General features: G+C 43.5%; 1 protein-coding gene across 1 annotated transcript in view; it reads left to right on the plus strand.

The window, feature by feature from the left end:
- The window catches only part of LOC124616464 (ras-related protein Rap-2a-like), a 553,011-nt gene that overhangs the window by 465,821 nt on the left and 69,766 nt on the right, over positions 1 to 17,424 (plus strand). The window contains exon 4 of the mRNA XM_047144773.1: positions 13,264 to 13,355. Within this exon, the coding sequence (XP_047000729.1) occupies positions 13,264 to 13,355 (92 nt within the window). The remainder of the gene's footprint in view (positions 1 to 13,263; positions 13,356 to 17,424) is intronic.

The following is a 17,424-nucleotide window of genomic DNA, read 5'->3' on the forward strand; positions in this document are numbered from 1 at the left end:
TGTGCCCTCGGTACAATCATGGTTCCGTTGGCAACCGCAAACATATTTCAATCAAGCTATTGACCATATCATGTCTCAGTGAGATAAATGTATTAACAGTTATGGAGATTACCTTCGAAATAATAAACAGTTTACTTATTTTTTTACAACTGTCTATTTTTATTTGACTGTTTCTTATAGTTAGAAAAGTTTACGAACAGTGTTTTTCTGTCTGTTTTAAATGCCAAGATGATTTCCTGATTAGTCTAAAAGGGTTATCCTTGTCTGATTCCATTATCAAGACATAATAAATATTATTTTCAAAATTAAGATAGCTTTTTCCACAAACTTGACCATGACAAGCCTTACACCTATGGAGAGCTTAATTCTAAATCGCAAAAACGAAAACGTAATCCTATTGTAAATAAGTACTAGAACTGTATCTCGGATGTAAGGTGTCCGATCAGGAAAAGGAGGTGCTCCATACATAAGTAATACATTTCTCTTAAGTTAAAAAGTCCACGTCACACGTCCTTTGCTGTTCCCACGATTTGGAGAGAGAAACAGCCTACACAACAGATTGTTATTTTTGTCTGACAAAAATGTATGGAATAGCGCCGGAAACTAAAACTGTGGAATATTCTTATTTACCATCTGCTATAATTCCTATACTTCGCAGTAAAGGATTGTCTACCCAGAGGCTCCTGACAGTTGACAATTAGTGAAGAATACAGAGGCGAACATCCGAAAGAATGCCACTGTGAATCATACGAGTCACATTTTTTGTCTCAAGAGGATATCAACGATTTTGTTCGTAATTTAAATCTAAGCCTTCAAATTCGGGAATGTAACGATGGAATCTTCTTCTTTGCGATAGAAATATTTATCGTGAGCGCAATGATATTTTTTCTGAATATTTCTCCAAGTAAGGCGGCATGCTTTTTTGTCATTATATCTAGTCCTTTGGGATATTCTTGGCCGTGATTTCAGTTAACATGACTGGCGCTTGTTCATAGACTCCAGCAAAGCTAGTCTGAAAGCAGTATTTCTTCTTAATGGTCACGAGTTTACTTAATTTCTGATCGCTCATGCAGTTGTTCTGAAGGAGTCGTATAAGAACTCTAAACTTCTACTCGTAGTTATCTAGTATTGGAAATACAAATGGCTTTTATGTGGACATCTCAAGGTAATTGCAGTTCTCCTTCACTCATGCAGCTCGGTTACATAAAACGCATAGGACAGCAGAAACAGAAAGAAACACTATTATGGGGAAAATGGCCTGCTGGGAATAAACTACTGCCTGGACAGAAGAATGTGGTGAACAATCCTCATGTTGATCCCAAAAATGTGTATTCACCATCACTGCACACTAAACCACGTCTCCTCAGAAACTTTGAGAGAGCCGTAAATAAAACTTCACTTGGACTCACGTACAGAAGCATCCAAGGTTCAGAGAACCTAAGATAAAGGAAGGAACATTCGTAGGACAGCAGCTTAACGCCTTAAGAATAGTTCTTTGAATTGTAGAGTGATGTTGAAAGACTGGACACTTTCACAACTACACCAAGAAGAAATGCAGATGAGAAACAGGTATTCATTGCACAAATATACTATACTAGAACTGACATGTGATTACATTTTCACGCAGTTTGGGTGCATAGATCCTGAGAAATCACTACGCAGAACAACCACCTCTGGCCGTAATAACGGCATTGATACGCCTGGGCATTGAGTCAAACAGAGCTTGAACGGCGTGTACAGATACAGCTGCCCATGCAGCTTCAACACAATACCACAGTTCATCAAGAGTAGTGATTGGCGTATTGCGACGAGCCAGTTGCTCGGCCACCATTGACCAGACGTTTTCAGTTGGTGAGAGATACGGAGAATGTGCTGGCGAGGGCAGCAGTCGAACATTTTCTGTATCCGGAAAGGCCCGTACAGGACCTGCAACATGCCGTCGTGCATTATCCTGCTGAAATGTAGGGTTTCGCAGGGATCGAATCAAGGGTAGAGCCACGGGACGTAACACATCTGAAATGTAACGTCCACTGTTCAATGTGCCGTCAATGCGAACAAGAAATGACCGAGACGTGTAACCAATGGAACCCCATACCATCACGCCGGGTGAAACGCCAGTATGGCGATAACGAATACACGCTTCCAATGTGCGTGCATCGCGATGTCGCCAAACACGGATGCGACCATCATGATGTTGTAAACAGAACATGGATTCATCCGAAAAAAATGATGTTTTGCCGTTCATACACCCAGGTTCGTCGTCGAGTGCACCATCGCAGGCGCTCCTTTCTGCAGGGTAACCGCAGCCATGGTCTCCGAGCTGATAGGCCATGCTGCTGCAATCGTCGTCGAACTGTTCGTGCAGATGGTTGTTGTCTTGCAAACGTTCCCATCTGTTGACTCAGGGATCGAGGCGTGGCTGCACGATCCGTTACAGCCATGCGGATGTCTGTCACCTCGACTGCTAGTGATACGACACCGTTGGGATCCAGCACGGCGTTCCGTATTACCTTCCTGAACCCACTGATTCCATATTCTGCTAACAGTCATTGGATCTCGACCAACGCGAGCAGCAATGTCGCGGTACGATAAACCGCAATCGCGATAGGCTACAATCCGACCTTCATCAAAGTCGGAAACGTGATGGTACGCATTTCTCCTCCTTACACGAGGCATCACAACAACGTTTCACCAGGCAACGCCGGTCCACTGCTGTTTGTGTATAAGAAATCGGTTGGAAGCTTTCCTCATGTCAGCACGTTGTAGGTGTCGCCACCGGCCCCAACCTTGTGTGAATGCTCTGAAAAGCTAATCCTTTGCATATCACAGCATCTTCTTCCTGTCGGTTAAATTTCGCGTCTGTAGCACGTCATCTTCGTGGTGTAGCAATTTTAATCACCAGTAGTGTAACTACTGAGATCACGTCACCTTATGGGATGTAACATGTCACTTAAAGTTATTTGTTGAATAATAATTTGGGCTTACTTCTGGATAATCTTGCCGCCGTTGGTGACTAAAATGGAGAGTGTCTCCACCAGGACATTTCTCAAGCGGAAACCAGTTATCAGAGGAAATCTAGTACCACAATGTTTTCCAACTACTGTACGTCTTTACTGCTTACTGACGTTCATGAAATAAAGAACAGGAGGAAATGTAGAGAATACATTTTAAGTGTGATTCTTTTTTACTACTTTTTGCTAACATGTGACTCGTTTCTTCGATTGTTTACGGTAGTCTATTTGCGATTGTCTCATTTTGTCAGATACGCATAATAATAGGTTGCCGTAAGCAGTTAGGAGAATTTATTACATGTAAAACAAGAACGGAAGAGAAATTCTAAAATTATATTTGAATTTCTGATCCAGAAACTTCGTAGACTGTTCCTCCCTCGCGTCGATATTGTCATTTGCGTCACGAGTAGTATGTTGGTGAAGTTCAGTTTGAATATAAATGCTGCACTGCAGTTACTGATGTTCTGAACACACCACCCAAGTAACTAATCACGTGTAAAAAGTGTTTCTTGAATTTTTCACGAACTCTGTACACCCAAAGTGAAATTTCGTTTTTCTTCTACCTAAAGCAAGGTGAATATCTGATGGAGGATTTTTCATCCTGCTGACACAGAATTAGTCCTATTTCAAACTGTTGCTGTGATAAAAATACTTCGTGGAAAACGCTTTTATGGATACTTGGCATCGTTCTTTTGTCAGCGAAGTCGATAGTTCCCACCCACTGTGGTTCCTGGGAGAAGCTGCTTTTTGCAGATGATGCTATTGTATGCAGATTAATCTGAACACAATTGCAGCCAAATGCAGGAAGATCTTCAGAGGATCAACACTTGGTGCAGGGAGTGGAAATTGACTCTCAAGATAAACGAATGCACCGTATTATGCATAAATAGGCAGAAAGACACACTATTGTCTGTTTACACGACTCCAGACTGATCACTGGAAGCGCAAGGAACCTTACCAGCAAGCTTTCTTCCCGTAAACCGTTCGCGGCTAGAACAAGAAGAGGCGAAAGTGATAGTGTAACAAAATACCGTACGCCACACACTGTGTAATGGCTTACGTAATAAAGAAGCAGATGCAGATGTAAATGTAGATGTGATGTACATGTAGAAGCATAGCTCTGACAACACTGGTACCGGTTCTCGACGGATAGTTTCGTGACGGATTTGCTCGTACAGTAGCCTTTCGAGTGTTTTGATTCCTCATTTAATAACTTAGGCCAGCCAGAGCAATTTCCTTCCCAGGCAAATCCAATTTACCATCAAGTACCTGCGCCTACCCTAAGAACTCATTCATTGCGGGCTGATGAATAAATATTAGGTAAAGCATGGAATCCGACGGTATATTTGATCACTTCGTAAGGAAGTCGCTACAGTATAACATATATGGATCTATCGTCTAATCACAGACTCAGTTCATACAAAACTCTTCGCCACCGAACAACATCTCTGGCCCCCTGTGTTTTTAATGGCCAAAAGCACACCGACGCTGCTTTCATGTTTTAAATGCAGTGCTGTAACGTCAGTCTTTCACCTCACTCAGAAGGCGAAAGGAAGATGAACGCCCGAAGTATCAATTCAAGAAATAGAGTGCCTGTGGCTGCACGCCCCAAATCAAATGGACCAGTTTATACGCAACGAAAAAAAATGATGATTCACAAATAATTTCATGTCTGACATACGGAAGGTGTTACAAAATATTTTTACGAGACAGTGGAAAAACAACATACTTATATTTATGGACATCCCACAGTCTTGTTCATCGTGCTTATGTGCTATATTAGGAAGTGGTGCGGGAGGCATAAAGTGGCCATGAACACTACAGCTAAAAATTTCCGGACTATGAATAGTAGTTTTAACATGGCGAATGTCTTTGTTGTATTATCTAAAAATTTACTAAACAACAATGTGAATGAGTTTTTACAAAGTACCATAGCATCCTAGGTGGTGCCTGTTATTTCACTCCTAGGTCAGGCACGAAAAATGACAAAATGTACCACTGAAACAGACACACGGTTAAGTTAGGTATGCCACGGGTTCGAACCTCGAACCAGGTGCAGCAAGTGAAATTGACACCATCAGCTTTAACAATACGAGACTTTTGATTTTAGAATATATACACGAACACTCACGCACGCACACACACACACACACACACGCACACAGCGAGGGAGACAGCGAGAGAAAGAGAGAGTCAGGGCGTGAGTGAATGTGAGTGTGAGTGAAAGACGAGTGAAGAGATGAAGTTGGATGAAGAGGTCGAGTACGAGCTTGGAGCGGGGAGGAGGGTGGGAGGAAAGGGAGGAGAGGGAAAGAGATGGATAGAGAGAGACGAAGGGAGGATATGAAATGAACACCTCACGGGAAAGATCTGTGATTCATTTGCGACTTAGCTTGGATATTATTGTTAGACGTAAGTCGAAAAGCTTTCATTTCATTGTAAGGCCCTCGGCTGAAGCATACACTATGTGATCAAAAGTATACGGACACCTCCAAAAACATACGTTTTTCATTCTAGGTCCATTGTGCTGCCTGGTACTCCATATCAGCGACCTCAGTAGTCATTAGATGTCGTGAGAGAGCAGAATGGGGTGCTCCGTGGAACTCACGGACTTTGAACGTTCTCAGGTGATTTGGTGTCACTTTTGTCATACGTCTGTACGCGAGATTTCCACATTCCTAAACATCTCTAGGTCCACTGTTTACGATGTGACAGTGAAGTGGAAACGTGAAGGGACGCGTGCAGCAAAAAAGCGTACAGGCCGACCTCATCTGTTGACTGACAGAGACCGCCGACAGTTTAAGAGGGTCGTAATGTGTAATAGGCAGACATCTATCCAGGCCATCACACAGGAATTCCAAACTGCATCAGAATCCACTGCAAATACTATGACAGTTAGGTGGGAGTTGAGAAAACTTGGATTTCATGATCGAGCGGCTGCTCATAAGCCACACATCACGCCTGTAAACGCCAAACGACGCCTCGCTTGGTGTAAGGAGAGTAAACATTAGACGAATGAACAGTGTAAAAACATTGTGTGGAGTGACGAATCACGATACACAATGTGGCGATCCGATGGCAGGGTGTGGGTATGGCGAATGTCGGTGAACGTCATCTGCCAGCGTCTGTAGTGCCAACAGTAAAATTCGGATGCTGTGGTGTTATGGTCGTGTTTTTCATGGTGGGGGCTTGCACAGTTTGTTGTTTTGCGTGGCACTATCACAGCATAGGCCTACATTGATGTTTTAAACACCTTCTAGCTTCTCACTGTTGAAGACCATCTTTCAACACGATCGAGCGCCTGTTCATAATGCACGGCCTCTGGCGGAGTGGTTACACGACAATAACATCTCTGTAATGGACTGGCCTGCACAGAGTCCTGACCTGATTCCTATATAACACCTTTGGGATGTTTTGAAACGCCGACTTCGTGCCAGGCCCCACCGACCGACATCGATACCTCTCCTCAATGCAGCACTCGGTGAAGAATGAGTTGCCATTCCCCAAGAAACCTTCCAGCACCTGAATGAACGTATGCCTGCCAGAGTGGAAGCTGTCATCAAGGCTAAGGGTGGGCAAACACCATACTGAATCCAGCATTACCGATGGAGGGCGCCACCAACTTGTAAGTCATTTTCAGCCAGGTGTCCGGATACTTTTGATCACATAGCGTATATCATCTTCGGGAATGCGTGATATGCGTGAAGCCCGTCACAGTGTAAAGACGAAATGCAAGAAATTTGAGAAATATCACAATGTAATTCATTATGGTAGGAAAGGGCCAAAAACGGGAAAATGTATTGTTAGGCGAGTGTTTTGTTCGCGGAGTTAATACATTGCGAGTAATAAACATAGCCGGAGAGATCACTGCGTTCAGAAATACTTGCTGCTGCAGCGCGTGTGAAGTTGAGTAGCTCTTTTGTAAGCGCAGCTGGACCGTGCCTCTGCCCTGATCAAAGAGCCGGGAAGTCGGTTGTTTACAGCCACGGCTCCTGTGACGCATGCTTTTGAGCGACAGAGGTTAACATGTTATTACGTTGTTACGTCTGCTTGTCTACATCGTAAACACGCGCCTCTGTAAGCTCTTTCCCGATGCTTTACGAGCAACAGCCGTCACGATTGTGAAACAGGGCACTTTATTTCTGATTGCCCAGCGAATTGGAAGAGAATTAGCCGGCCTACAAGCTATACATCTGCTGCAATTCTTTTAAGTGCCTTGTGAGACACAAAAATGTGAACAAGTACTTCATACGTTTGTTTTCAAATTCTACTCATTGGCGCCCCCAGAATTTCATGTAACTTACTTTCAAGGGATTGGCACGTCTACAAACACAAGCCGTAATAACGTTTGGAGATGTCCTTTAGTCTTTTTTCCAATCTATTCCTACGCTATACACGTAAACACACTGGATAAAAAGAGACAATACAATAACAGCGTTTAGCAACACTTCTAGTAGTGATAATTCGCTGAGAAAAGAAGTCCAGACGTTTCTTCTGGTACGGCGTATTCAGATGAAGCAACTCATTGATTAGACCCCGCAGAGATATCAAATTGTGGGAATGCTGATTGCTGTTACAAGTAGTCGCAAACATTAATAGACAGGATGAATATTCAGTAATCTGGTGAGTCGAACGAAGTGCGACGTGGTGCCAGTGTGTTCGTCAATCAAGGATGTAAGCACACAGCCCTGTGAAGTCGGCTGTTATCATCCTGGATCAGGGTACAAGGTGTTACTGAATTGTGAACCCTCTCGATCCGCACGTGGACCACTCTGACTCAGACTGAGACGTAATTTGACCAACTGTTTGCAGTTGCAAAGACTGGGGAAGTAATGGTCCTGACAAATGAGTCGCGAGTGTGAGCCTTGCCAGAATTACTACACTCTAAGTCAAAATAGAACGAAGCACAATGAAGGAATTACCCGAATGGCGCGAAATCGGTAGATGTGATGCACATTTATAGACAAACAAATGAGTACAGTTGGAGAAAAGCTGGATGATTTATTCAAGAGAAAGAGTTTCACAAATTGAGCTTGTGAATAACGCGTTAGTCCACCTATGGCCCTTATGCAAGAAGTTATTCGGCTTGGTATTAATTGACATAGTTGTTGGATATTATCCCGAGCGGTTAACGCTTTAAATCGTCAAAATCCTGAGCTGATTGGAAGGCCCAGTCCATAATGCTCCAAACGTTCTCTGCTGTGGTGAGATCTTAGAGCTTGCTGGCCAAGGCAGGGTTTGGCAAGCACGAATACACGCAATAGAAACACTCGTCATGTGATGGCGGGCGTTATCTTGCTGAAATGTAAGTCCAAGATACCTTGTCATGAGGGCTGCTAAAGAGGGTGTAGAATATACAGTAAGGCAGGGTTTGGCAATCACGAAGACAAGCAGTACAAACACCCGCCATCTGAGGGCGGGCATTATCTTACTGAAATGTAGCCCAAAGATACCTTATCATGAAGGGGACCGAAACAGGGTGCAGAATATACCGTCGACGTACCGCTGTGCTGTAAGGGTGCGCGGATGACAACCAAAGAGCTTCTGCTACGAAAAGAAATGGCACCCCGGACCATCACTCTAGATTTTCGGGACGCATGACTGCGACAGTCAGGTTGGTATCCCCAGACACTTCTTCGGCCTGGAATCTCATTGGAGTTGATTGTTTTCAGTGATGAATCCTCCATGGTAACCCATCCTGAGCTTACATTTTAGCAAAATACTGACCGCCCGCACGCAGCAAGAGCCTCTGCTTCTCTTCGTTCGTGTCAAAACCTACCTTGTTATCAAGGAAGCCGGAACTCTACCCGATTAAGAACCTTTGGAGCATTATGTGCATGGCCTTCAACCAGCGAGGGCTTTTGAGGATATAAAGCGCCAATTGGACAGAATTTGGTACGATATCCTTCAGGAGGACATCCAAGAACTCTGTCAATCAATGCTAAGGGCCAGAGGTGGATCAGTATGTTACTGACGCTCAACTTGTCAAGCGCTTTTTCTCAAATAAATCATCCAATTTTTCTGAAAGTGTAATCATTATTTGTCTTTACATGTACATCATATCTACCGATTTCTGTCTCATTCAGATAATTCCATCGTGGAGCGTCGGCTTTCTTTCCGTAGAGTGTAGCAGAGGAATTAAGGGATTTATTTAACTACCAAAATTAATGGAAATGAGCGTTTGGCGTCATTGGCCGGGAGGCCCCTTACGGGGCAGGTCCCGCCGCCTTGGTGCAGGTCTTATTACATTCGACGCCATATTGGGCGACCTGCGCTCCGGATGGGGATGAAATGTTGATGAAGACAACACAATACCCAGTCTCTGAGCGGAGAAAATCCCCGACCCAGCCGGGAATTGAACCCGGGCTCCAGAGGACGGCAGTCCGTCACGCCGACCACTGAGCTATCGAGGCGGACAACAAAATTAATGACGGGTGCACTTTGACCAGCCTTTATTGATATAAAATTCAAGAGGAAAACCAAAACTTGATTTGTAGGAAATGTCCACTTCAAACCAAAAATTGAGAGACAAATTGTATCACAGAATCTGCACAGTATTCACTTGTAACAAACCAATACTTACTGGCAAAGTCTGCAGGAAGGGCCAGGGATACTAACTCGTGTTCAACCGGAAGAAATTACACTATTTGGAGATGGACATGATGACTACATCGATCTTAGCATGCAAAAGGAAAACAGTACAAGAACCCCAAATATATGAGTCCCGAGCCATCCGCCACTCATAACGTAATTCTGCGAAGGTGCGCTGGTGGGAGGTTTCAATCCATCGACTCACGCCGAGATGTGAACGGCGTGCAGTGTGCGGTAGACGAAGACACCATCGATTCCTCCCCGCCCTCCCCCTCATAAAAAAACAGCGCCTCATCGTCGCACAGTGTGGGGGAGGTCTGTGCCGTGGCGCTGCTGATGGAATTGGTTGTGGCGCGAAGGCAACCAACACGCCTCCCGACATTCGCCTGATGAATCACTGGCTCCATCCATCAAAATACTGGAGGTAGGATGTCCTTCCAATGCCGCAAGTGTGTGCAGTATTGCCGCTATTGAGGAAGCCAAGGGCTGAACAGCTGGTGAGATTCGATGTCCGTGACAGATGTAGCTGTGAACGGCGGCTCCCGCGAACAGGGTCGACCTCTTATGGCAGAGTCGTCTGCGGCAAAAGTCAGCGCACCAGTAGAGACTGTTCGAGGGCAGCAGTTTAGGTTGCAGGCAGCGTTTGTGAAAACGAAAATCTACGACAGGATCACAATAGTAACGAAACCGAAGATGGTTTTGGTGCCGTCTTTGGGCCTCATTTGCCGTGAGTGGTATAATGAGCTTGGTCAGTCGTCTTAGTGACGACACCAGATTACTAGTTGTGAGGCTTGTTATTGACCCAACGGGAAACTTTGTCCCCCGTATGGATGGTCTGAAGCAGGTGTCAAGAGTGAAATAAATGCAGCAGTGTGTGGTGGCGACGACCACGTAAAATATGTGACACAAATGGCCGCAACTTTTGATTGCATTTACTTAAAAGATTCCATTTTTTACATCACCAAGGAACCTTTGACCTCGGTATGAAACGCAAATTTCAACTTGATACGTCTATCCGTTCCTAAGAAAAAGGGTTTTTTAATAGTCGGCCAGACAGACAGAAAGATACACAGACGGACAACAAAGTGATCCTATAAGGGTTCTGTTTATACCGACTGAGGTAGGGAACACTAAAAATGACGCTATTGCAAATTTTTAACTGTTGTTGTAACACATTATAAAAATATTGTGCAAATACTTTTTGACTCACCTTCACAAAAATAATTCTAATTCTCCGGTTCCAACCAAAGTTAGACGTAGCTTCCCGCTGATTATCGGCAGATTCCAGAACTGTCTATTTCTACTCAGTACGTAATACCCTCAATAGGGAACTCATTTGCTTCTCTCCTCGCTGCCTGAGATTTGACGGAAATGAACCGAGGGTTCTAAAACGGCCCAAAAATTTCTCGTTTGAATCTACACCACAGAGATGTATAACCCCAACCGAAAAAGGAAACTGCGTTAGTTACCGAAATATTGTGCATAAAACCTTCAACTCGAACGAAAACTCGAAAACGTACCACGTTCTGTCTGTATATTGCTATAATGGATGGCGCAGATAACATGGGAACTTTTCTAGTTGGACATCGGTATGTATGCGACAGCGTGTGTACCAGTATCTCCCAAAACGCCGCGCATGAGAAAAGGATTCTTCCAACGCCCTTACCTAGATTTCTGTTGGTGATAGAAAGTGATGGTCGAATATTCTGTATAGCTCTTGCACTAGGGATGATTAGCATAGCCAACAGAAGGATTGCCTTAATGTCACTATTCTACACTACAGGGTCAAAGTATAACCATTACTCTACTGCTTAGGCAAACGGAGCAAATCGGTTGGTTATTTTTGCACATGATATGGTCTATGGTGGGACTGATCGGACTTGTGGAGACGACATCATTTCATGGGCGGTTCCTCGTAAAACCCCACAAAAATCTTTGTTTTACTACACATTCGCCTCACCAACAGGCCAAAGTCGAGCCGAGAATTCCATGACGGTTATGCACAGAAAATGGCTGAAATATTTACGATATAATCTTAAGACTCCTATCCCGAACAACCTTGAAAAGTTTCTTGATGGCTTTATCCGATTCGAAGATAAAGACGTTTAAACTTACCCTAACTCTACACGTAAAATCCTGCATGAGGCGAAATCTAAATAATAAACAACTGCAGTAACTTTCTGAAATTTTAACGGATATTCTCTAAGCATTTGTGTAGGAGCTCCATCTCCTCGTTTCCAAAAACTTTTGCCCGTTATCGAGAAACGCCCAAGAACTTTTTTTCTAAAACCCAGCCATGGATTCCAAGACGGCTATGCACAGAAAATGGCTATAATTTATATTATGTACTCCTAAGATCCCGATCCTGAACAGTCTTGAAAATTTTCCTCATGTCTTTTTCCAAAATACGGAGGTTCAAAGTTACCCTGCTTATACAAGTGAAATAGCCACGGAAAACCAGCTGTGAGGCGAAAACGTAGTTTATGAAGTGACGTAGCACGGACAAACATCCTGTAAAGTGTCTCCGTTATCATCTGAGAACCGCATCTTGCAATACTGAAGCACATCCAAAGGTTTTTTGCACGTGAATTCGGTTTGAGGTAGGTAAATTATCTAAATTTTGCTAACCAAGATATTCCTTTTCATATGCGTAACATGCCCTCCTGCAGCAGGGAAAGAAAAAAGCTGGTACTTTACTTTTCAGTTAGAGCCTTTAAATAAACAAGAACATAGTTGTATTTTTTGTGGTCCGATAGGAGCATTTCTCCTCTGTAATATCCAGACCCAACAATGAGCTTCATCTTTTCGATCTCAAAGCACTGAGGCCGGAAAGTACAATCATTTATACTCAGTTGCAGGCTGTCCCCAGTCAATTTAAACAACGTTAGAAGTCTTCTTCTACATTTCAAGTCAGTTGCACACTGAATTTTCAAGTGAACTTGAATTGGCAGTTTAATGGAAAAATGTCCAAATTCAGTCTCTATGTAGCTTTCCTTTACTTCAATATGACCAGAATAAGGGAAAGCAATCTAGGGACTGAATTTGGACACTAACTTGTAAAGACACGAAGAAATTGCAGACATTGGCTGCGAACGGACATTGATTTAAATCGATGGGGAAAGTTCGAACTCTTATAGGAATCGGCGAAATGCTGCGAGTAATGACAATAACCGGTAAATTAGTAGCGTCTTAATAAGTTGAGAATTTGAGTGTGGCGGGAGGCGCGCTGGGGTAGTCCAAGAAGTTGCGATGGCTTGGGGTCAGAGCATCTGCCTAGTGAGCAGGAGACCCGGGTTTAGATCACGGTCCCGCACCAGTTTCAACTTACCCCATTGATTTAACTCAATGATGATCGCAGATAATGTTTGTAATTCCTTTTTGTCTTAACTGTTGTCTGAACTTTCGGACATGTCCGAAAGAACAGACACCAGATATATATACTTTTTTTTAATTTTTTGATCCAAGCTGAAATGTTTCTTTCTCAGAGTGGACTGGTATCTAAGTCACATTAGTGTTGAACTCTTAACGTGTGGAATGAAATCTAATGTGTGTTTCAGATAAACGGCAAAATTCTGGTTTCGGGTTTATGAAAAATTAACGGCAGCCAGTATGTGGAACAAGTATGGTGAACTGCAGCTGATGACTTTTCTATTTGTTGCAGATGAGGAGTTCGGCCAGAAGACGGTGTCCGTGATGCTGGATGGACGCGAAGCCGAACTTGAAATCGTCGACCACCCAGCCTCAGAGATGTCGGTAAGTGCTGTAAAATACAATGTCTTTAATTAAGACCCAAGCGAGGTGTCTCAGTCGTAATACACTACATTCTTACTCGAAAGGACGGAGTGTCAGTTCCCCGGTTTAATATGCAGATTGATTAGGCTGTTGCATAGGCTCGTAGCGTTTTTGTTGGGTATGTTGGTGTCCCGGTTGCTATGGATTTATTCATCGATTGCCATTTCCCATTTGTAGTTCACCGTTGCTATTTGAGTTTACATATTGTCATTCTGTCACTTGGAGGTAGTGAATGGCGCTGTAGACGCTAGAAAATGGAGTGCCAAGTGGAGAAATTGGAACGTTTCCGACATATTCCTCTGTTTGGGTTCAACACTGGGATGACACCAGCGGAGGCAGCTAGGAGCATTTGCGCCGTATTCAGGAGAACCTTCGGGGTTTGACAAGATCGTTTAAAGGCATTAATCCGCAGTGTTCCACGCCACTGTACTCGAGAACTGGAAAATATGATGAGTTGTGATCATTCCATCATTTTGCGACATTTGGATGCAATGGGGAAGATTCTAAAATCGGGTTTATGGCTATCGCATGCGCTAAGCCAAAATCACAAAAATCAGCAGGTGGTTCGTGAACAGCACCGACTATTCCTACTCTGTATCGTTACTGGTGACGAGAAGTGTGTCTTTATGCTAACGTAAGGAAAAGAAAGGGATGATTGAGCCCAAACAAAGAAGCAATGCCCTGTACAAAGACCTGCGTGCATCCACAAATGATAACCATATGCATCTGTGGGGCAGCGACCGTGTGGTGTACTGCGAATTGCTTCCTTGAGGTGTAACAACCACTGCTGACGTCTACTGTCAAAAATTGAGTCGTCTTGCAGACGCAATCCAAGAACAACGACCAGCAAGACTGCGTGAAGTGATTCTACTCCACGATAATGCCCGCCTGCATTATGCTACACTGCCAAGAAAAGCTGTACAGGAGTTGGCATGGGAAGTCACTCTGCACCCACCTTATTCACCTGATCTTGCGCCGTCATATTTTAACATTTTCCACTCTCTATCGAAAAACCTTCAAGGAAATTCCTTTCCGTATGAAAATGCTCTACGAACATGTCTTGACGAGTACTTCGCCTCAAAAGCACGTGATTTCTACAGTCGCGGAATCGAGAAGTTACCCCAGCGTTGGCAGACTGTTGTAAATAGTGAAGGAGAATATATTGTTGATGACTAAAAACTTTGTTGAGTGTATCTGTTGCGTTTAAACTTTTGAAGAAACACTACGAACTTATGCGCCAACCCAATATGTTTGCCCTGATTTATCTAAAGCGTTAAAGCGATTCCCGGGATGTTATTTGAAGTGCAGGGTTGGTTTCATTCGCCATCCGCCGCAAATCAAGCTTTTGTTCTGTATCTAATAACATCGTTACAGGCGGGACAATAAATCCTAATTTCCTTCACTTATTATTATATAAGACACGAATATTCATCTGCTTGTTTCAAAAGCCACTTTCTGTACCTATGTTTGTACAGTGACACACTCAAATATTTCTGAGGCTCCTTTTGACGTTGATTTTAACAACTTACGGCTTGCGATACGACCACACTCACCTTTTGGTTGACTAGGGCAACAGACAACACTAACCTTCCCGCTAAGATTATTTATTTATTTAATTAACCTGCTAAAATTAGTGCCATCAGGCCCCCGTCCTTACATCTAAACAGGTGTTCTACATGTGTTACATTGCGTGTATTATAGTAATCATGCTATAGTATATTTAGCAAACAAAAATTACAATACTGCATATAAAAAACGCATAAACATTGTTTATATTTGTAAACGATAAATAAAACAACATCTAGAGATTACAGTAAGGTAGGTTTTTAATCATGATTGCTGTTAGCAATGGGCACAGAGACTGGTGTGATGGATGGAGGGAAAGAGGAAAGTGATACATCTACATCTGCACTGCATACACACGGTGCATGGCGGGGGGAACCTTGAACCGCTACTACTCGTTTCCTTTCCTGTTCCATTCGCTGATAGAGCGGAGGGAAAACGGCTCTCTATATCCCTCCGTATGAACCCTGGTTTCTCTTACCTTCGTGGTCTTTACATGAAATGTTTGTTGGTTTCAGTAAGATCGTTCTGCAGTCAGCTTCAAAATCTAGTTCTCCAAATTTTCTCAGTAGTGTTCCTTGAAAACAACGGTCGTCTTCCCTAGAGGGAACCCCATTTGAATTACCGTATCATCTCCGCAACTCTTCATGTTGCTCGAACCCATCGGAACCGACCGGAGTGGCCGTGCGGTTCTGGGCGCTACAGTCTGGAACCGACCGACCGCAACGGTCACAGGTTCGAATCCTGCCTCGGGCATGGATGTGTGTGATGTCCTTAGGTTAGTTAGGTTTAATTAGTTATAAGTTCTAGGCGACTGATGACCTCAGAAGTTAAGTCGCATAGTGCTCAGAGCCATTTGAACCATTTGAACCCATCGGTAACAAATCTAGCAGTCCGCCTCTGAATTGCTTCCTGTAATCCGACCTAGTGCGGATCCGAAATACTCGAACAATACTCAAGAGTAAGTTGTACCAGTGTTCTACATGTGGTCTCCTTTACAGATGAACCACGCTTTCCCAATAAACCGAAGTCGGGCAGTCGTCTTTCCTCCCCCAGTCCTCAAATGCTCGTTCCATTCCACATCGATTTGCAATGTTACACGCAGATATTTGAATGACGTGACTGTGTCACGCGGTACAGTACTAATGCTGTATCCGAACATTACAAGGTTCTTTATTCCACTCATCCGCATTAAATTAAATTTTCCTACATTTAGAGCCTGCCGCCATTCATCACACCAACTAGAAACTTTGTTTAAGTCACCTTGTATCCTCTTGCAGTCGCTCGTCTTCGCCACCTTCCAGTACGGCACAGCATCATCAGCAAAAAACCTCAAATTGCTGCCCCCCTTGTCAGCCGATCATTCGTGTACATAAATGATAACAGCGGTCCTATCACTATTCCATGGCGCACTCCTGACAAAAGCCTTGTCTCTGATGAACACTCACCGTAGTGAACAACATACTAGGTTGTATTACCTCAGAAGTCTTTTAACAGTCTGTTGAGGGGTACCGAGTCAAACGCTTTTCGGAAATATAGGAATATGGAATCTGCTTGTTGCTCTTCATCTACAGTTTGCGGTATATCTTAAGGGAAGAAAAGATGGAATGTCTCATAAAGAAGGGAAAGGAGAAAGATAGGAGCACTGGCTTTGATATTTGGGAGAGTAAAAGCTGGCCAAGTACTTTAATTTTATGAGATGTGTTAGAAGAAGTGCTTAAACTTCTTCTTAAAAGTAGAAGGACCTGAAATTGTGCGAAAAGCGCAGAGTCGAAGTAGCTGTTCCAGAGGCGGACAGCAACGAAAGCGAAAGATTTGCAGAAGTTCTTGCATTATTCATTTTTGAGAACATTTTTCGAGGAGAACAGCGGTTTTTTAGTACTTCAAAATTAATATAAACAGTCTCGACCGCAAGAAATCTTTATTTTTGTGGTTACCGGTATCGGTGAGTTACTGACCATCTTCAGACCTCACACCATGACTGTACACGGTGGCGGAAAATGGAGCATGCGTTACGAACTGCTGAGCAGTTGACGTTCGTGGAGTGCTAACGCCTACCACCACAGTATGAGATCTGAAGATGGTCAGAAACTAACCGAAGTCGGTAACCACAAAAATAAAGGTTTCTTATGGTCTAAACTGTTTATGTTACTTTTAAAACTTCTTGTATTATGAATATATCTAGAATACTAGATAAATGAAACCTTGTTTCGCGTATGATGACGTGACAGGAACTTAATTTCTGTTGCTTGTTACTGGGGTGCTAGCGCCCTGAGGAGCCGGTTAAGTAGACACAGCGCGTGGTAGTGTCGTAATTTGTCGGGCAGCAGCCACCCTAACCGGACGTATGAAGCACTGACGTGGTCATGTCGACGAATTTTGCAGATGTAACGCATACAAGCGTTTATGGCTAATTCTAACCGTCTTGTATTTCACTACTCGTGACATGTTGAATTATATCACAATA

The sequence above is a fragment of the Schistocerca americana genome, chromosome 5 (assembly GCF_021461395.2).
Source record: "Schistocerca americana isolate TAMUIC-IGC-003095 chromosome 5, iqSchAmer2.1, whole genome shotgun sequence".
Classification (NCBI taxonomy): domain Eukaryota; kingdom Metazoa; phylum Arthropoda; class Insecta; order Orthoptera; family Acrididae; genus Schistocerca; species Schistocerca americana.